This window comes from Rhinoraja longicauda, chromosome 3 (assembly GCF_053455715.1).
Source record: "Rhinoraja longicauda isolate Sanriku21f chromosome 3, sRhiLon1.1, whole genome shotgun sequence".
Lineage (NCBI taxonomy): Eukaryota > Metazoa > Chordata > Chondrichthyes > Rajiformes > Arhynchobatidae > Rhinoraja > Rhinoraja longicauda.
The window spans coordinates 94668101-94690365 of record NC_135955.1 but is presented as its reverse complement, the minus strand read 5'-3'; the positions used below and the strand labels follow the sequence as shown (position 1 = coordinate 94690365).

Here is a 22265-nt window from a genome sequence, read left to right as displayed (position 1 = left end):
TAAGGGGTAGGCCATTTAGAACTGAGATGAGGAAGAACTTTTTCAGTCAGAGTTGTGAATCTGTGGAATTCTCTGCCTCAGAAGGCAGTGGAGGCCAATTCTCTGAATGCATTCAAGAGAGAGCTGGATAGAGCTCTTAAGGATAGCGGAGTCAGGGGGTATGGGGAGAAGGCAGGAACGGGGTACTGATTGAGAATGATCAGCCATGATCACATTGAATGGCGGTGCTGGCTTGAAGGGCCGAATGGCCTCCTCTTGCACCTATTGTCTATTGTCTATTGTCGGTCCTGCCCGCGTTAGACTTTCCAAAATGCAACAGCTCACATTTCTCTGTATGAATGATGTGAAAACACAGAACATTGACTCCTTCAATTGTAAATATGTCCTTTTTTTTTTGGTTTTAGTTTCGCTTTTACTGATACGTTCGAGGCATTCTATGGAGTCCAATTAACTATCACATCTGAGGTGGAAAGCACGGTATTGTGACTATTAGTCCAGATCTGAACCTGTGCAATTAGGGACAGGAATCTTTGCCCCTTCGCTCAAATCCGATACCAATAACGATGGTAAAATCCGGGAAGATTAAAGCAAATGTTTAGTGCCGTCACCACCCTCCAGAGCTGACGGAGTTAGCGTAACGTATTCCGAATCAGAAAAATTAGACCACCTAAATTACTCTTGGGAAAGTTATTGCAGAAACAAAGAGGTTTGTTAAAGAAATCCTGATCCATTTTTGCTGGAGACTTTCCTCTGCAGTTTGCACGGTGTCCCTTTTTTCCAAGTCCGCTTCGTAAGGCAGCGTTGTGGAATGGAAGATGTCACGTTTCTCTCCCCTGGTCTCCCCACTAGTCCGCTCGAGAGCGGGGTTTAGCATCCGCCCTGTAGCTGCAGGGAGGAAAGTCAAGTCAGGGGAGCAATGGAACACAAAGCCAGACGCAGGTCTTTTTCACCACCCTCTGACTGAAGAAATCTCCCCCTCATCTCCTTCCCAAAGGAACGTCCTTTAATTCTGAGGCTCTCACCGCTAACCAACACTTTCCTACACACCCCAGGGACAGTTTACGATTATACCAAGCCAATTGACCAACAAACCTGGATGTCTTTGGAGCGTGGGAGGAAACCGGAGCATCTGGAGAAAACCCAAGCTGGCTACATCCCACACCTTACTCCCCAATCTGACCAACTCCCAGTCCCGTTACTCCCCCATGCTGGCTACCTCCCAGTCCGTTACTCCCTAAGCTGACCAATTCCCAGTCCGTTACTCCCCAAGCTGGCTACATCCCAGTCCCATTACTCCCCCAAGCTGGCTACATCCCAGTCCCATTACTCCCCCACGCTGGCTACATCCCAGTCCCATTACTCCCCCACGCTGGCTACATCCCAGTCCCATTACTCCCCCACGCTGGCTACATCCCAGTCCCATTACTCCCCCACGCTGGCTACATCCCAGTCCCATTACTCCCCCACGCTGGCTACATCCTATCAATTTACTCCCCCAAGCTGACCAACTCCCAGTCCGTTACTCCTGCAAGCTGACTACATCCCACCCCTTACTCCCCCAAGCTAGCTACATCCCATTCTCATTACTCCCAAGCTGGCTTCCACCCATTACTTACTTCCGCAAACTGTCTGCCTCCCATCCACCTTACTCCCCCAAGCTGGCTACATTCCACCCCTTACTCCCCCAAGCTGGCTACATTCCACCCCTTACTCCCCCAAGCTGGCTACATTCCACCCCTTACTCCCCCAAGCTGGCTACATTCCACCCCTTACTCCCCCAAGCTGGCTACATTCCACCCCTTACTCCCCCAAGCTGGCTACATCCCATCCACCTTACTCCCACAAACTGGCTACATCCCATCCACCTTACTCCCACAAGCTGGCTACCTCCCATTCCCATTACTCCCCCACGCTAACTATCTCCCAGTCCGTTACTCCTGCAAACTGTCTACCCCCCATTCCCCTTACTCCCCCAAGCTGGCTACCTCCCACCCCTTACTCCCCCAGGTGGACTGCCTACAATTCCCCTTACTCCCCTAAGCTGTCTATGTCCCATTCCCCTTACTCCCCCAAGCTAACTACCTCCCAGTCCGTTACTCCTGCAAACTGGCTACCCCCCACCCCTTACTACCCCAAGCTGGCTTCCACCCATCACTTACTTCTGCAAACTGTCTACCTCTTAGAGTTTGTTGTTATATATATATATATATATATTTCTTTTATAAGACAAGGGGGATGTTGTGATATTGCCTGGGACTACTTTGTGTATCCCAAGGACTACTTTGTTTGCATGTGCAGGAGTGCGTATATAAGAGGTTGGTGTGATTGGGTGGTCACTCTGGATCCAGATGACCACGGAATAAACAGCCTGGAGTTGAGCTCCAGCATTGTAACCTTTTATACACGTGTACTTGTGGTCCGTCCAGAGTCACTAAAGGCACAACAGGTACCGGACCACGAAGTACAACACCTCCCATTCCCCTTCCTCCCACAAGCTGGCTGCCTCCCCATGTGATCATGGCTGATCATCCACAATCAGTATCCCCGTTCCCGGTTTCTCCCCATATCCCTTGATTCCGTTAGCCCGAAGAGCTCTTATCTAATTCTCTCTTGAGGAGAGAGTACTCACCAATACATTGGTTGCATCTGCGATATAGTTTCAGCGAGTGGTTTGTTGTGGGTCTCAGGCAACAATAAGCTTAACAATCCGGCCATTACCATGGAACACCCCATTAGAATGAAGGCCAAAATGCCACTATGTGCAACTGCAAGAACAGCAAGGCACAAATACATTTTCATACGTACACACATTGGAACAATGACATTCTTACTTCAGATCACTGAGTTTAGACCAGATCCAGTTAAAACAATCTAGCTGGTTCATATTCCACACAGTCTGAGGAAGGGTCTCGACCCGAAACGTCACCCATTCCTTCCTTCCCTCTAGAGATGCTGCCTGACCCGCTGAATTACTCCAGCTTTTGTGTCTATATCAACCTGAAAATTCTACCCTTTCAGGGACTAATATAGTCTAGAGAAGGGTCTCGACCCGAAAACGTCCCCTATTCCTTTACTCCAGAAAAGATTGTGTGACGAAGAATATTTTATGTTTCTCTCTTTAGGTTACAAAAAGAGACACAGAGTGCTGGAGTAACTCAGCAGGTCAGGCAGCATCTGTGGAGAACGTGGATAGGTGACGTTTCACAGAGTGCTGGAGTAACTCAGCGGGTCAGGCAGCATCTGTGGAGAACGTGGATAGGTGACGTTTCACAGAGTGCTGGAGTAACTCAGCGGGTCAGGCAGCATCTGTGGAGAACATGGATAGGTGACGTTTCACAGAGTGCTGGAGTAACTCAGCGGGTCAGGCAGCATCTCTGGGGAACATGGATAGGTGACGTTTCAGGTCAGGGCCCTTCTTCAAACTCACGCGGTTACGGGGAGATTGTGCGGCTCCCAAGGTCAGGATTGAACCAGGGTCCCTGTAGCTGAGAGCCAGTGGCTCTGCCAGCTGTGACACTGTGCTGCCCAATAAAAAGAGGGTGTCACGGTGGCACAGCGGTAGAGTCGCTGCCTCACAGCGCCAGAGACCTGGGTTCGATCCTGACTACGGGTGCTGTCTGTGTGGAGTTTGTACGTTCTCCCCGTGAGGTTTTCCCCAGGTGAACCAGTTTCCTTCCACCCTCCAAAGACGAGTTAATTGTCGTCTGTAAATTGTACCGAGTACGTAGGATAGAACTAGCGTACGGGGAGATCACTGGTCGGCACGGACTCGGTGGGCCGAAGGGCCTGTTTCCGCGCTGCATCTCCAAAGACTAAAGTCTAACTAGTTTACGGGGGGATCGCTGGTCGGCACGGACACGGTGGGCCGAAGGGCCAGTTTCCGCGCTGTATCTCTAAACTCGACTGAACTAAAAAAAAACAAAGACCTCACAGTCTACTTCCCAAGTTGACCTAACGCTTAAAACAGCGAAGACAGACACAGGCAGCTGGAGTAAACAGCTGGAGCAACAACTCAGTGGGTCAGGCAGCATCTCTGGACTATTCTTCAGACTTAGGGGAAAGGGCACTGAGAGATATCGATGGGACTTAGAACAAACGGATGGATATTCAAGGCAGGGAGGGATATGGAAGGTATGCAACAAAAAAAACGATGATCATGGAATGGTGGAGCGCACAATGGTCCATTGTTGGCTGTGGGAGAGGTGATAACGAGTTATACAGTTGTACAGGGCATTGGTGAGACCACACCTGGAGTATTGCGTACAGTTTTGGTCTCCTAATCTGAGGAAAGACATTCTTGCCATAGAGGGAGTACAGAGAAGGTTCACCAGATTGATTCCTGGGATGGCAGGACTTTCATATGAAGAAAGACTGGATAGACTCGGCTTGTACTCGCTGGAATTTAGAAGATTGAGGGGGGATCTTATAGAAACGCACAAAATTCTTAAGGAGTTGGAGAGGGTAGATGCAGGAAGATTGTTCCCGATGTTGGGGAAGTCCAGAACAAGAAGTCACAGTTTAAGGATAAGGGGGAAGTCTTTTAGGACCGAGATGAGAAAGTTTTTTTTCACACAGAGAGTGGTGAATCTGTGGAATTCTCTGCCACAGAAGGTAGTTGAGGCCAGTTCATTGGCTATATTTAAGAGGGAGTTAGATGTGGCCCTTGTGGCTAAAGGGATCAGGAGGTATGGAGAGAAGGCAGGTACGGGATACTGAGTTGGATGATCAGCCATGATCATATTGAATGGCGGTGCAGGCTTGAAGGGCCGAATGGCCTACTCCTGCACCTATTTTCTATGTTTCTATGTTTCTACAGACTATGGAACTCAACAGGACAACGGTAAAACTGGGATGGAGAGAGAGGGAAAGTAAGGGTTACTTGAAGTTAGAGAAGTCAATGTTCATACCGCTGGGCTGTAACCTGCCAAGCAAAATATGAGGTGCTGTTCCTCCAATTTGCGCTGGGCCTCTCTCTGACAATGGAGGAGGCCCAGGACAGACAGGTCAGTGTGGGAGTGGGAGGGGGAATTAAAGTGTTTGGCAACTGGGAGATCAGGTAGGTTTGGGCGGACTGAGCGGAGATGTTCAGCGAAACGATCGCCGAGCCTGCGCTCGGTCTCGCCGATGTACAGGAGTCCACCCCTGGAACGACGGATACAGTAGATGTGGTTGGAGGAGGTGCAGGTGAACCTCTGCCTCAACTGAAAGGACTGTCGGGGTCCCTGGACAGAGTCTAGGGGGGGAGGTACAGGGACAGGTGCAGCAACTCAAAACAGCTATGTTTCTTAACTACTGTATATATTAAGTGTGAGAGGAATAAATCGGGTAATGCACAGAATCTTTTGCCCAGAGTGGTGGGAATCGAGGACCAGAGGACATAGGTTCAAGGTGAAGGGGAAAAGATTTAATAGGAATCTGAGGGGTAACTTTTTCACACAGAGGGTGGTGGGTGTATGGAACGAGCTGCCAGAGGAGGTAGTTGAGGCTGGGACTATCCCAACGTTTAAGAGACAGTCGGACAGGTACATGGATAGGACAGGTTTGGAGGGATATGGGCCAAGCGTAGGCAGGTGGGACTAGTGTAGCTGGGACATTGTTGGCCGGTGTGGGCAAGTTGGGCCGAAGGGCCTGTTTCCTGTTTCCCTGTCTTTCAAGAGAGAACAAGATAGAGCTCTTTAAGATTTAGATTTAGATTTAGATTTGGAGATACAGGGCGGAAACGGGCCCTTCGGCCCACCGAGTCCGCGCCGCCCAGCGATCCCCGCACACTAACACTATCCTACACACACTAGGGACATTTTTTACATTTACCCAGTCAATTAACCTACGTACCTGCACATCTTTGGAGTGTGGGAGGAAACCGAAGATCTCGGAGAAAACCCACGCAGGTCACGGGGAGAACGTGCAAACTCCGTACAGACGGCGCCCGTAGTCAGGATCGAACCTGAGTCCCCGGCGCTGCATTCGCTGTAAGGCGGCAACTCTACCGCTGCGCCACTGTGCCGCAGGAGTCAGGGGGTACGGGGAGAAAGCAGGAACGGGGTACTGATTGTGGATAATCAGCCACGATCACATTGAATGACGGTGCTGGCTCGAAGGGCCGAAGGGCCGAATGGCCTCCTCCTGCACCTATTGTCTATTGTCTGTATCACTCTGTGACTCTACAAAAATTGCAAAATGCACATAAAGTCTGAATCTCTCACGTACCCATGTAGACAAAGTAGGGTGAGATGACAGTGCCGATTCTGGAGGTCATGGAACATGCTCCGACGCCCATGTTCCTGACCACAGTGGGGTACAACTCCAGTGAGTAGATGTAGATGATGGTGAAGGCCGCAGTCACGCCTGATTTTCCTGCCATCACCAACGTCGTAGTCACCAATTGAAGAGCTGTGGAACATGTGGATAAGTGTGAGGTTATCCACTCTGGTGGCAAGAACAGAAAGGCAGAGTATTATCTGAATGGTGTCAAGTTAGGAACAGGGTATGAAATGTAAAGGATATGAAATGTAAAGATTTAATGAATAATGATTGGGAGAAAAAGTTATGTTAGTCCGGGGGGGGGGCTGGAGAACCACCAATTGATGACTGCGGGATTCATGTGTGTATTCAGGGCGTGTGCCATGACCCGTAAAATGGAGGGAGGTAATGCTGTTTTCTTTTTTATAAACAGCATTAGTAGGGGGTTATTTTGGGGGGGGGGGGGGGGGGGGGGGGGTGTACAGCAACATGGTGAATTTTAAGGAAACTCCCCCAAGGAACCATGAGAAACGAGGTGTTATAGATAGGAGTAATTTTGTTAAGTATAATGGTTAAATTACTGAACTTTTTGAGTTTTAATGTTAATGGGTTAAATGGGCCGGTAAAAAGAAAAAGAATTTTAACATATATTTAAAAAATGAAGATAGATATAGCTTTCTTTGCAGGAAACTCATTTAACAGAGATAGAACATCAGACATTAAAAAGAGACTGGGTGGGAACGATTATTGCAGCTTCATTTAATTCAAAATCATTTAAATCATCATCATTGGTCCAAAAACGCTCACCAAATCCACCCAAAACTTCATCCTCAACATTGATGGTCTCCCAGTATCCACCTCACCTCACATCCGGAATCTTGGAATCATCTTTGATCAAACCCTCTCCTTCGACAAACACATCAAACACATCACAAAGACAGCCTTCTTCCATCTCAAAAACATTGCCCGTCTCCGTCCATCCCTCTCCTCCACAGCTGCAGAAACCCTCATCCACGCCTTCATCACCTCCCGTCTGGACTATTGCAACAGCCTCCTCTATGGCGCACCCTCAAAAATCATCAGTAAACTTCAATACATTCAAAACTCCGCTGCCCGTCTACTCACCCACACCCCGATCCGTGACCATATCACCCCCGTCCTTTACAAACTCCACTGGCTCCCCATCCCCCAGAGAATCCAGTACAAAATCCTCCTCATAACCTACAAAGCCCTCCATAACCTGGCCCCATCCTACCTGACCGACCTCCTCCACAGGCACACTCCCACCTGCACCCTCCGCTCTGCTGCTGCCAATCTCCTGTCACCCCCCATCCGGACCAAACTCAGATCCTGGGGGGACAGGGCTTTCTCCATCGCTGCTCCCACCCTATGGAACTCACTACCCCAAACCGTTAGAGACTCCTCCTCACTCACCACATTCAAAACATCGCTGAAGTCTCACCTGTTCAGTACTGCCTTCAACCACTGAAGGTCACCTCACCTTCTGTCTCCTTTCTCTGTTCGTTTATTTATTTACTTATTTATCTATTTATTCATTTCGCTATGTTCTCTAAATCTCTGTAAAGCGTCTTTGAGTATATGAAAAGCGCTATATAAATAAAATGCATTATTATTATTATTATTAAAAGCGAGGGGAGTTGCAATTTTGATCAATAAAACATTACCAATCAAAATACAAAATACAATTATTGATCCTGCGGGAAGATATGTGATTATACATTGCCAACTCTTTTCGGAATTATGGACCTTGATGAATATTTATGCACCAAATGAAAATGATATAAAATTTATACAAGAAACTTTTTTGAATCTGGCCGATCCATGCTCACGATAAAATACTAATAGGTGGAGACTTTAATTTTTGTTTAGACCCAGTTTTAGATAGATCAGTTAGGACAGTTACAAAAACGAAAATAGCAAAATTAACTTTGTCATTGATGAAAGATTTAAATCTAACCGATATATGGAGAAGACTTAACCCAAGAGAAAGAGATTATTCTTTTTACTCATAGAGACATAAAACTTATTCGAGGATTGATCTCTTTTTATTATCAACAAACATACAGGACAGAGTGAAAAATGTTGAATATAAAGCAAGAATATTATCAGATCACTCCCCTTTAACAATGTCAATGGTAATGATGGATAAAGAGGAAATGACTTATAGATGGAGATTTAATTCAACATTATTAAATCGAGAAGATTTTTGTGAGTTTATGAGAAGACATATTCAATTTTTTTTAGATACAAATTTATCTCAGTTGATGATAAATTTGTTATATGGGATGCAATGAAAGCATATTTGAGAGGACAGATAATAAGTTATACTTCCAAAATTAAGAAAGAATATATGGCCGAAGTAGAGCAATTGGAGAAAGAAATTACAAAATTAGAAAAAGAATCTCAAAGGTATGTAACGGAAGAGAAACGAAGACAACTTATCAATAAGAAGTTACAATATAATACATTACAGACATACCGAACAGAAAAAGCAATTATGAGAACTAAACAGAGGTACTATGAGTTAGGAGAGAGATCACATAAGGTCCTTGCCTGGCAGTTGAAAGCCGAACAGTCTTCGAGAACGATTAACGCCATTAGAATAAATACAAATAAAATTACTTATAAACCTTTAAAAATTAATGAAACCTTTAAAAAAAATTATTCTGAACTATATCACAGAATCACAAAAAGATACTAATGAGATAGAATTTTTTTTAGCACAAATAAACCTTCCTAAATTAAATTTAGAAGAACAGATGGGATTAGATATACCTTTTTCATTAAAAGAGGTCAAAGAAGTTTTAATATCACTACAGAGTAATAAATCCCCAGGAGAAGATGGGTCCCCACCAGAATTTTATAAAAAATTTAAAGAATTATTAATTCCTCCTTTTATGGAGGTAATACAGCAGGCGAAAAGAACACATAATAATAATAATAATAATAATAATAATAATAATAATAATAATAATAATAATAATAATGCATTACATTTATATAGCGCTTTTCATATACTCAAAGACGCTTTACAGGGATTTAGAGAACATAGGGAAGTGAATAAATAGATAAATAAGTAAACGAACAGAGAAAGGAGACAGAAGGTGAAGTGACGGTCAGTGGTTGAAGGCAGTACTGAACAGGTGAGACTTCAGTGATGTTTTGAATGTGGTGAGTGTGGAGGAGTCTCTGACGGTTTGGGGTAGTGAGTTCCATAGGGTGGGAGCAGCGATGGAGAAAGCCCTGTCCCCCCAGGATCTGAGTTTGGTCCGGATGTGGGGGGATAGGAGATTGGCAGCAGCAGAGCGGATGGTGCAGGTGGGAGTGTGCCTGTGGAGGAGGTCGGTCAGGTAGGATGGGGCCATAACCTCCCAGAGTCTTTTACGACAGCGATTTTAACAGTAATACCAAAAAAAGATAGGGACCCTTTAAAACCAACATCATATAGACCTATATCTTTGCTGAATACAGATTATAAAATAGTAGCAAAAATTTTATCTAATAGATTGTCTAAGTATTTACCAAAATTAGTACATATGGATCAAACTGGATTTATTAAAAAATAGACATTCTGCAGATAACGTAACTAGGTTACTTAGTATAATGCATTTGGCACAAAAGAGGAATGAAATAAGTGTAGCAGTAGCTTTGGATGCAGAAAAAGCATTTGATAGGTTAGAGTGGGATTTTTTATATAAAGTATTGGAAAAATATGGGTTAGGAACAACTTTTATAAACTGGATTAAAGCTCTAAATGTGAATCCCAAAGCTAAAGTAGTGACAAATGGCCAAATTTCAACACCGTTTCAATTACAAAGGTCAACTAGACAAGGATGCCCATTATCACCTGCTTTATTTGACCTGGCGATAGAACCGTTAACTGAACTAATTAGAACTGACCCAGATATTAAGGGTTTTAAAGTCAATCAGGAAGAATTTATGATTAACTTATTTGCAGATGATAATAATAATAATAATAATAATAATAATATTCATTTATTGTCATTGCAACGAGTACAACGAAATTAAAAAATAGCCAATCCTGACGGTGCGTACAAACATATATGCAATAAATGCAAAAACAAATAAATACAATTATATTAAGTACAAAGATTTTTTAACGGTGTTGCGTAGTGCAGAAGGTAGTGTTCAGTTCTCGTATGGCCCTGGGGTAAAAACTGTTCTTAAGTCTGTTTGTTCGGGATTTGATCGACCTGAAACGTTGACCAGAGGGCAGATGAACAAACAGACGGTGGCCGGGGTGGGATGGATCTTTTATTATTTTGCCTGCTCTACTGAGGCAGCGTAGGCTGAACAGGTGCTCCAGGGAGGGCAGTGAGCAGCCGATGATCTTCTGGGCCGTTGTGATGACCCTCTGAAGGGCCTTCCTGTCCTTTTCTGAGCAGCTGGCATACCATGTGGTTATACAGTATGCCAGCACACTCTCGATGGAGCAGCGATAGAAGGACATCATGAGCTTCTCCTGCAGGTTGGTTTTCCTGAGGATCCTCAGGAAGTGGAGTCTCTGCTGTGCCTTCTTTACTGTGGTGATGGTGTTGGTAGACCAGGTAAGATCCTCTGCGATGTGCGTACCCAGGAACCTGAAAGCGGGTACCCTTTCCACACAGACCCCATTGATGTAGAGTGGGTCGTATTCTGCACTGGTTTTCCTGAAGTCAATTATAAGTTCCTTTGTTTTGGAGGAGTTCAGGACAAGATTGTTCACTGAACACCATGCTGCCAGCCTTTGGATTTCATCCCTATAGGCTGTCTCATCTCCTTCTGAGATGAGTCCAACCACAGTCGTGTCATCCGCGAACTTGATGATGGTGTTGGTGGGATGGGTGGGGGCGCAGTCGTGAGTGTAGAGGGAGTAAAGGATGGGGCTCAACACACAGCCCTGTGGTGAGCCGGTGCTCAGTGTAATGGTGGAGGAGAGGTGAGGGCCTATTTTGACGGTCTGGGGGCGGTTGGTCAGGAAGTCCTTGATCCATTGGCAGATGGTTTGGGAAAATCCAAGGTCAGAAAGTTTGGTGACCAGTCTGCTCGGGATGACCGTGTTAAAGGCAGAGCTGAAGTCGAGGAAGAGCATCCTCACATAGCTCCCCTGGTGTTCAAGGTGGGTCAGTGCAGTGTGAAGAGCAGTGTCGATGGCATCCCCTGTAGACCTATTTGCTCTGTAGGCAAACTGGTGTGGGTCGAAGGTGGGTGGGAGGCTGGCTTTGATGTGCTGCAGGACCAGTCTCTCGAAGCACTTTGTGATGACCGGTGTGAGTGCTACCGGACGGTAGTCGTTAAGGCCGCTGATGACAGACTTTTTCGGCAGTGGGATGATTGTGGCGGACTTCAGGCAGGGAGGGATGGTGGATTTTAAAAGGGACAGGTTGAAGATTTTTGTGAAGACCTCAGATAATTGGTCTGCACATTCCTTCAGCACTCTGCCCGTCACACCATCGGGGCCTGCAGCTTTCCTGGGATTCACTGCTCTGAGCACGCGCTTAACATCATACTCCTGCACAGTGAAGGTGTTGCTGTCAGGTGCTGGAGAGGGTGTTATGTCTGCCACTGCAGCTTTCACCTCGAAACGAGCAAAGAAACAGTTAAGTTCCTCTGCCAGCGAGGCGTCGCCGTCGGCAGTCGTGCGGTTGCTGGTCTTGTAGTTGGTGATGTGCTGGATGCCTTGCCATACCCGCCGTGGGTCATTGTTGGTAAAGTGGTCCTCAATCTTCCTCTTGTAGGACGCTTTGGCATCCTTGATGCCTCTCTTCAGGTTGGTTCTAGCAGCACTGTATAGAGCTCTATCACTAGACCTGAAGGCGGTGTTACGGTCCTTGAGGAGAGACCTGACATCCTTTGTCATCCAGGGCTTCTGATTGGGATACAACCGGATACGTTTGTCGACGGTGACATTGTCAACACAGTTTTGGATGTAGCAGAGTACAGTTGATGTATACTCCTCTAAGTCCTGATCCTCAAAAATATCCCAGTTGGTCCTTTCGAAGCAATCCTGCAGCTGCGAGGAAGCTCCTTCAGGCCATGTCTTAACAGTCTTTATGGTGACTGGAGCTTTCCTCCTGAGTGGGGTGTATGCTGGAGTTAAGAATATGGACAGGTGATCTGACTGCCCCAGGTGTGGTAGTGGTGCTGACCTGAAACCCTTCTTAATATTTGAATAAACCTTGTCTTGTGTGTTTTCCCCCTGGTAGCACATCTTATGTGTTGTTCAAGTTTCGGGAGAACTGACTTTAGGTCTGCATGATTGAAGTCCCCGGCTATGATGTGGGCTGCTTCTGGATATGTGCTCTGTTGTGAGTTTATTGCACCGAGCAGGTAGCCTAAAGCTGTGCTAGCGTTAGCATTCGGTGGGATGTAGACTGCTGTTACTATAACCCCTGTAAATTCACGGGGAAGGTAAAAAGGGCCTGCATTTAACTGTTAGGGACTCCAGATCAGGAGAACAATGGCTATCTATGATTTGGATGTTAGTGCACCAGTTGTTGTGCACGTAAATGCATAACCCCCCCCCCCCCCCCCCCCTTGCTCTTACCGGAGTCGATGTTTCTGTCCCAACGAAACGCTGTACGCCCGGCTAGCTCAATGGCTCCATCTGGGATAAGTGGATGAAGCCATGTCTCTGTTACTAAGAGAATGCAACAGTCCTCCACGAGTTTGTTTGCTGATATCTGTAGTTTTAGTTCGTCCATTTTGTTGATGATGGATCTGGCGTTGGTGAGAAACATGCTGGGTAGCGGTGGTTTGTGTGGCTGTCTCTTTAGCTTGGCAAGTATACCGGACCGGCGTCCTCGCTTTTGCTTCCTGTTTCTCCTCCGCCTGCGACGCCTGTTCGCGCCGACAACTATCCACGGAGAGCCCGGTGTCCTGGCTATCTCTTCCGGTATATTTTGCGGGTGTGGAAATTCGCTCATAAGGTCCCGATTGCACTGGAATCCTATGATCAGAAGATCCTTGCGGTTGTAAGTAGGATTTGCCTGATTTGCCTGATTTGCATGACTAAAATTGACTAACAGACATAACACAGATAACACACATAAAACGCACCGAAAGGGAGAGCTGTGAGCCGCTGCGTCCGTGCGCGCCGCCATCTTGCAAATGGCGAATATACTTAACAAAACCATTAGATTTGTTGCGCAAACTATCTTTTAGATTAGAAGAATATGGAAAAATATCAGGTTATAAAATAAATTGGGATAAAAGTGAAATTCTACCCTTTACTAAAGGAGATTACACTCAATGTCGATTACTAACCCAATTTAGATGGCCATTAATTGGTATAAAGTATTTAGATATAAGAATTGATAATGATATGAAGAACTTATATAAATTAAATTATTTATTATTACTAAGAAAAATAAAAGAAGACCTTGATAAATGGATGACATTACCAATAACATTAATAGGAAGAGTTAATGCCGTTAAAATGAATATATTTCCGAAGTTACAATATTTATTCCAAACATTACCAATACAAGTACCACAGAAGTTTTTTCAAGAGTCAAATAAATATGTGCGGAAATTTCTCTGGAAAGGTAAGATGTCAAGAATATCGTTGGAAAAATTGACATGGAAGTTTGATTCAGGAGGATTACAACTTCCGAACTTTAAGAATTATTATAAAGCAAACCAACTGAGATTTATTGCATCTCTTTTTGAAGAAAAAAACCCGGCATGGACAAGAATAGAACTAGACAAAATAGGAGAAAATATACCAGAAGACTTTATATATAAATGGGAACCTAAATTGATACGGGGACTGAAAGAATCTCCATTATTAAAATACTTGATCGGATTATGGAATAAGGTAAATTTTGAGGATGAAACAAAAAAATCTTTATTAGGAAAGACTACTTTGATTCAAAATAGATTGATACCTTTTACAATGGATAATCAGCTTCTATATAGGTGGCATCAAAAAGGGATTAGATATATAGGTGATTGCTTTGAAAAAGGTATATTGATGTCATTTGAACAATTGAAAAATAAATATCATATATCAAATAATTCTCTTTTCTGTTACTTTCAATGAAGAGCTTATTTAAAAGATAAATTGGGTCAAACAATGTTATTGCCGAAATCTAAGGAAATTGAAAACCTAATTCAAAAAGGACAAATTAAAAAATTTACTTCTATTATATATAATCTAATTCAAAAAAAGGCCCCTAAACAAGGAATTCATATATCAAGGCGAAAATGGGAAACGGATTTGAATATTAATATTGATGGAACAAATTGGTCAAAACTATGCCTTGACAATATGAAAAATACAATAAATGTTCGGTTTAGACTAGTACAATATAACTTTCTGCATCAATTATATATCACACCACAAAAATTAAAGAGAATAAATTCAAGTTTATCTGACCAATGTTTTCGGTGCAATCAAGAAATTGGTACTTTTTTTCATTCTACTTGGTCCTGTTCAAAAATACAACCTTTTTGGACAAATTTAAGAAGTTTTCTAGAACAGATTATCGGAATACAACTTCCATACAACCCAAGATTTTTGTTATTGGGTGATGTTGAAGGAATAAGACCACAACGTAAAATGAATAAATATCAGAAAGAATTTATAAAAATTGCATTAGCAGTAGCCAAAAAAACTATCGCAGTTACTTGGAAATCAGATTCCTATTTAAGTATGGACCTTTGGAATAATGAAATTTCTAACTGTATCCCACTTGAAAAAATTACTTATAACTTAAGGAACAAATATAATACTTTTTAAAATATCTGGCGTCCTTATCTACAAAAGAGGGGCCTATATATATAGAAGAATTGTTCATATTCTCAATGGTTCTTTTGGGAGCGATGTACGTAAATATACAGTTTATTCTGTTTGGAATTCCATGGGGCGTGTGCAGGACCCCCAACACCCAGGCAATCTTTAATCTTTTTTTCTTTTCTTCTTTTTTCTTATTTGGGGTTAGTATAAGGGGGGGGGGGGGGGGGGGGGAAGGGTGGGAGGGCTTGTTTTCTAAAAAGTTCTGTAAAAAAATATATAATAATAAATAAATAAATAAATAAAGTTAGGAACAGGGGACGTACAACGAGACCTGGGTGTCCTAGTGCATCAGTCACTGAAAGGATGTAGGTACAGCAGGCAGTGAAGAAAGCCAATGGAATGTTGGCCTTCATAACAAGGGGAGTTGAGTATAGGAGCAAAGAGGTCCTTCTGCAGTTGTACAGGGCCCTAGTGAGACCGCACCTGGAGTACTGTGTGCAGTTTTGGTCTCCAAATTTGAGGAAGGATATTCTTGCTATTGAGGGCATGCAGCGTAGGTTTACTAGGTTAATTCCTGGAATGGTGGGACTGTCATATGTTGAAAGACTGGAACGACTAGGCTTGTATACACTGGAATTTAGAAGGATGAGAGGAGATCTTATCGAAACGTATAAGATTATTAAGGGGTTGGACACGTTAGAGGCAGGAAACATGTTCCCAATGTTGGGGGAGTCCAGAACCAGGGGCAACCAGAAGAAGGTTGTGATCCTTACTTGAAGGGACGAGGTGAAGGAGCAGCAGCATGGTGCCGCTGAACAGGAAGGGGACGGCCGTGGCGAACCGCCGCGGTGAGACGCGCATCAGCCTCCACACCATCACGTACACCAGGGTTTCGCTGGCAGCGGAGATGAAGCAGTTGATGTACGGGTCTCCGTGCAGGTTGGGCGTGTTGAGGGCCAACCCGTAATAGCCAATGGTACAGATCAGCCTGAGAGACGACAAAAGGAGACACAAGGTGTGTAAAGCTCATAGCGCTGACAGTAACAATGCAAGCACGGTAGAGTTGCTGCCTTACAGCGAATGCAGCGCCGGAGACCCGGGTTCCATCCCGACTACGGGCGCTGTCCGTGCGGAGTTTGCACGTTCTCCCCGTGACCTGCGTGGGTTTTCTCTGAGATCTCCGGTTTCCTCCCACACTCGAAAGATGTGCAGGTTTGTAGGTTAATTGGCTTGGTAAATGTAAAAATTGTCCCCAGTGGGTGTAGGATAGTGTTAATGTGCGTGGATCGCTGGTCGCCGCGGACCCGGTAGGCCGAAGGGCCTGTTTCCACGCTGTATCTCTAAACTAAACTAAACTAAACTATAGCAGGCGTGAAGAAAGCTAATGGCATGTTGGCCTTCATTGCGAGAGGATTTGAGTTTAGGAGCAAGGGGTTCCTTCTGCAGTTGTTCAGGGCCCTGGTGAGACCACACTTGGAGTAAATGTGTGCAGTTTTGGTCTCCTAATTTGAGGAAGGACATTCTTGCTATTGAGGGAGTGCAGCGTAGGTTCACCAGGTTAATTCCCGGGATGGCGGGACTGACATATGATGAAAGAATGGATCGACTGGGCTTGTATTCCCTGGAATTTTGAAGGATGAGAGGGGATCTTATAGAAACATGTACAATTCTTAGAGGATTGGACAGCTTGGATGCAGGAAAAATGTTCCTGATGTTGGGGGGAGTCCAGAACCAAATGTCACAGTTTAAGAATAAGGGGGAGGCCATTTAGGACTGAGATGAGGAAAAACGTTTTCACCCGGAGAGTTGTGAATCTGTGGAATTCTCTGCCACAGAAGGCAGTGGAGGCCAATTCACTGGATGTTTTCAAAAGAGAGTTAGATCTAAGGCTAATGCAAATCAAGAGATATGGGGATAAGTAGGAACAGGGTACTGATTATGGATGATCAGCCATGATCGTATTGAATGGCGGTGGTGGCTCGAAGGGCTGAATGGTCTACTCCTGCACCTGTTTTCTATGTTTCTAAAACTATCAGTGGAGTAGATCGGGTAGATCGGTTGAGCAGGCTTGGGCTGTTATAGCAAAGGTGTTATCGAGCTGGTAAGGGAGCAGAGAAAATTTACCAGGATGTTGCCAGGACTAGAGGGTGTGAGCTACAGGGAGAGGTTGAGCAGGCTGGGACTCTATTCCTTGGAGCGCAGGAGGATGAGGGGTGATCTTATAGAGGTGTACAAAATCATGAGAGGAATAGATCGGGTAGATGCGCAGAGTCTCTTGCCCAGAGTAGGGGAATCGCGGACCAGAGGACATAGGTGAGGGGGGTGGGGGGGAAAGATTTAATAGGGATCTGAGGGGTAACTTTTTCACACAAAGGGTGGTGGGTGTATGGAACGAGCTGCCGGAGGAGGTAGTTGAGGGTGGGACTATCCCATCGTTTAAGAAACATTTAAACAGGTACATGGATAGGACAGGTTTGGAGGGATATGGGCCAATTGCAGGCAGGTGGGACTAGTGTAGCTGGGACATTGTTGGCCGGTGTGGGCAAGTTGGGCCAAAGGGCCTGTTTCCATGCTGTTTCACTCTATGACTCTATGTCTCTTATGCCTCTCTGGCTTCACATTCTCCAGAGATGGTGCCTGACCCATGGAGTACTGTGTGCAGTTGTACAGGGCCCTAGTGAGACCACACCTGGAGTACTGTGTGCAGCTTTGGTCTCCAAATTTGAGGAAGGATATTCTTGCTATTGAGGGCGTGCAGTGTAGGTTTAATAGGTTAATTCCCGGAATGGCGGGACTGACATATGTTGAAAGACTGGAGCGACTAGGCTTGTGTACACTGGAATTTAGAAGGATGAGAGGAGATCTTATCGAAACGTATAAGATTATCAAGGGGTTGGACACGTTAGAGGTAGGAAACATGTTCCCAATGTTGGGGGAGTCCAGAACCAGGGGCCACAGTTTAAGAATAAGGGGTAGGCCATTTAGAACGGAGATGAGGAAAAACTTTTTCAGTCAGAGAGTTGTGAATCTGTGGAATTCGCTGCCTCAGAAGGCAGTAGAGGCCAGTTCTCTGAATGCATTCAAGAGAGAGCTAGATAGAGCTCTTAAGGATAGCGGAGTCAGGGGGTATGGGGAGAAGGCAGGAACGGGGTACTGATTGAGAATGATCAGCCATGATCACATTGAATGGCAGTGCTGGCTCGAAGGGCCGAATGGCCTCCTCCTGCACCTATTGTCTATTGTCTATAACACTGTGTACCTTTTATTTGTAAAGCAGCATCTGTGTCTAAGTTTATTGTTACTTCAGGTTACAACAGTTCAAAGGATACGTTCTGATGGGCTCCACGGCTACGCTGGGCCAGGCTGATCCTGCAACGTCGCCATGACAACGGGCCTTCATGGTCAGGCCAAGATCCCTGCACTTACAACAACTGGGACTTGGAAATGGCCCCAAACTGGCGGCTCTGTACACTGTCTCAGTGTACGACTGCCACACACCAGTACTGCACCTGAGATTCTTATCTAATACGTGTCTAAGTGTTTATGTACGGTGATACTTGTACTGAACTGTAGACAAAGATGAATTTCACTGTACCTCGGTACGTGTGAAAAAATAAAGTGCCATTGAACCGTTGAACCATTGAAGGCCACACTCACCACATCCATAACAAAATGAGTGTGACAATCCTGATGTTGGATGTGGCGATCAAATCCAGATAACTCCGTGAATGATTATTTGAGTCCTGTAGAGAAAATGCATTGGTCAGTTTAGGTTAGAGATACAGCACGGAAAAGGCCCTTCGGCCCACCGAATCCGCACCGAACAGCAATCCCTGCACACGAGCAACATAGAAACATAGAAGACAGGTGCAGGAGGAGGCCATTCGGCCCTTCGAGCCAGCACCGCCATTCATAGAAACATAGAAAACATATGCAGCGGGAGGCCATTCGGCCCCGTCGAGCCAGCACCGCCATTCATAGAAACATAGAAAGTAGGTGCAGGAGGAGGCCATGCGTGGGTTTTCTCCGAGATTTTCGGTTTCCTCCCACACTCCAAAGACATACAGGTTTGTAGGTTAATTGGCTGGGCAAATGCAAAAAATTGTCCCTAGTGGGTATAGGATAGTGTTAGTGTGTGGGGATCGCTGGGCGGCACGGACCCGGTGGGCCGAAGGGCCTGTTTCCGCGCTGTATCTCTGAATCGAAATCGAAATCGAAATCTAAAAAAACTCTACCGCTGCCCAGTGGCGCCCCCTTCTGCGTGTACGCGTTCTGTTCATTTAACTGCAGATGGTGGTGGGGGCCTGGAACACGCTGCCAGGGGTGGTGTTGAAGGCAGATACGAGAGTGGCGTTTAAGAGACTTTGGAATAGGCACATGAAAATGCAGGGAATGTATGGATATGCAATATGTGTGCAGGCAAGGTAAGAGTTGATCAGAGCATTAGGTTTGGCAATAGACAATAGACAATAGACAATAGGTGCAGGAGGAGGCCATTCAGCCCTTCGAGCCAGCACCGTCATTCAATGCGATCATGGCTGATCACTCTCAATCAGTACCCCGTTCCTGCCTTCTCCCCATACCCCCTCACTCTGCTATCCTTAAGAGCTCTTTCGTGCTCTCTCTTGAATGCATTCAGAGAATTGGCCTCCACTGCCTTCTGAGGCAGAGAATTCCACACCTTCACCACTCTCTGACTGAAAAAGTTCTTCCTCATCTCCGTTCTAAATGGCCTACCCCTTATTCTTAAACTGTGGCCCCTTGTTCTGGACTCCCCCAACATTGGGAACATGTTTCCTGCCTCTAATGTGTCCAATCCCCTAATTATCATATATGTTTCAATAAGATCCCCCCTCATCCTTCTAAATTCCAGTGTATACAAGGCATAGACATTGTGGCTGAAGGGCCTGTTCCTGTGCTGAATTGTTAGTCATAGAGTCACAGAGTGATACAGTGTGGAAACAGGCCCTTCAGCCCAACTCGCCCACACCCACCAACAATGTCCCAGCTACCACATTAGTAATCCACATTAGGCAGGAAATGGTTTTGTGTAGACTGATGGGACTGAAGGCGGATCAATCCCCAGGGCCTGATGGTCTGCATCCCAGGGTACTTAAGGAGGTGGCGCTAGAAATTGTGGACGCAATTTTCCAATGTTCTATAGATTCAGGATCAGTTCCTGTGGATTGGAGGGTAGCTAATGTTGTCCCACTTTTTAAGAAAGGAGGGAGAGAGAAAACAGGAAATTATAAACCAGTTAGTCTGACATCAGTGGTGGGGAAGATGCTGGAGTCAATTATAAAAGACGAAATTGCTGTACATTTGGATAGCAGTACCAGGATCGTTCCGAGTCAGCATGGATTTACGAAGGGGAAATCATGCTTGACTAATCTTCTGGAATTCTTTGAGGATGTAACTAGGAAAATTGACAGGGGAGAGCCGGTGGATGTAGTGTACCTCGACTTTCAGAAAGCCTTCGACAAGGTTCCACATAGGAGATTAGTGGGAAAAATTAGAGCACATGGTATTGGAGGTAGGGTACTGACATGGATAGAAAATTGGTTGACAGACAGAAAGCAAAGAGTGGGGATAAATGGGTCCCTTTCAGAATGGCAGGCAGTAACTAGTGGGGTACCGCAAGGCTCGGTGCTGGGACCACAGCTATTTACAATATACATTAACGACTTGGATGAAGGGATTAAAAGTACCATTAGCAAACTTGCAGATGATACAAAGCTGGGTGGTAGTGTGAACTGTAAGGAAGATGCTATGAGGTTGCAGGGTGACTTGGACAGGTTGTGTGAGTGGGTGGATGCATGGCAGATGCAGTTTAATGTGGATAAGTGTGAGGTTATCCACTTTGGTGGTAAGAATACAAAAGGCAGAGTATTATCTGAATGGTGTCGTTAGGAAAAGGGGACATACAACGAGATCTGGGTGTCCTAGTGCATCAGTCACTGAAAGGAAGCATGCAGGTACAGCAGGCAGTGAAGAAAGCCAATGGAATGTTGGTCTTCATAACAAGAGGAGTTGAGTATAGGAGCAAAGAGGTCCTTCTGCAGTTGTACAGGGCCCTAGTGAGACTGCACCTGGTGTACTGTGTGCAGTTTTGGTCTCCAAATTTGAGGAAGGATATTCTTGCTATTGAGGGCGTGCAGCATAGGTTTACTAGGTTAATTCCCGGAATGGCAGGACTGTCATATGTTGAAAGACTGGAGCGACTAGGCTTGTATACACTGGAATTTAGAAGGATGAGAGGGGATCTTATCGAAACGTATAAGATTATTAAGGGGTTGGACACGTTAGAGGCAGGAAACATGTTCCCAATGTTGGGGGAGTCCAGAACAAGGGGCCACAGATTAAGAATAAGGGGTAGGCCATTTAGAACGGAGATGAGGAAAAACTTTTGCAGTCAGAGAGTTGTGAATCTGTGGAATTCTCTGCCTCAGAAGGCAGTGGAGGCCAATTCTCTGAATGCATTCAAGAGAGAGCTAGATAGAACTCTTAAGGATAGCGGAGTCGGGGGGTATGGGGAGAAGGCAGGAACGGGGTACTGATTGAGAATGATCAACCATGATCACATTGATTGGCGGTGCTGGCTCGAAGGGTGGAATGGCCTACTCCCACACCTATTGTCTATTGTCTATTGTCTACCCTAGTCTCACCTGCCTGCACTAGGTCCATAACCCTCCAAACCTGTCCTATCCATGTACCTGTCCAATTGTTTCTTAAACGATGGGATAGTCCCAGCCTCAACTAACTCCTCTGGCAGCTTGTTCCATACACCCACCACCCTGTGTGTGTAAAAGCTACCCCTCGGATTCCTATTAAATCTTTTCCCCTTCACCTTGAACCTATGTCCTCTGGTCCTCGATTCCCCTACTCTGGGTAAAAGACTCTGCGCGTCTACCCGATCTATTCCTCTCATGATTTTGTACACCTCTATAAGATCTCCCCTCATCCTCCTGCGCTCCATGGAATAGAGACCCAGCCTACTCAACCTCTCCCTGTAGCTCACACCCTCTAGTCCTAGCAACATCCTCGTCAATCTTTCCTGAAACCTCTCAAGCTTTCACGTCCTATATTCTAATGGTCCTGTCATCAAGGAATCCACATTCGGTCAACAACCGAAATGTTCTTTACGTTTATGTTTAAGTTTGTTATTGGTACGTGTACCAGGTTTGAGAGAAAAGCCTTGTTTTGCGTATGATCCAAACGGATCAGATGTACCATAAAGGTTATGTTAAAGCTGTACAAGACCTTA

General features: G+C 45.3%; 1 protein-coding gene across 2 annotated transcripts in view; it reads right to left on the bottom strand.

The window, feature by feature from the left end:
- Positions 1-492: 492 nt before the first annotated feature.
- Positions 493-22265, bottom strand: part of LOC144592489 (organic cation/carnitine transporter 2-like) — a 41744-nt gene continuing 19971 nt past the window's right edge. Inside the window, exons 6-10 of one of the 2 annotated variants that reach the window (XM_078397087.1) lie at positions 18659-18744; positions 15775-15989; positions 6208-6426; positions 2630-2765; positions 493-885 (exon numbers count right to left, since the gene is read on the bottom strand). In XM_078397087.1, coding sequence (XP_078253213.1) covers positions 846-885; positions 2630-2765; positions 6208-6426; positions 15775-15989; positions 18659-18744 — 696 coding nt within the window. In that variant the 3' untranslated portion in view covers positions 493-845. The remainder of the gene's footprint in view (positions 886-2629; positions 2766-6207; positions 6427-15774; positions 15990-18658; positions 18745-22265) is intronic. The other variant, XM_078397088.1, reaches the window with a different exon arrangement.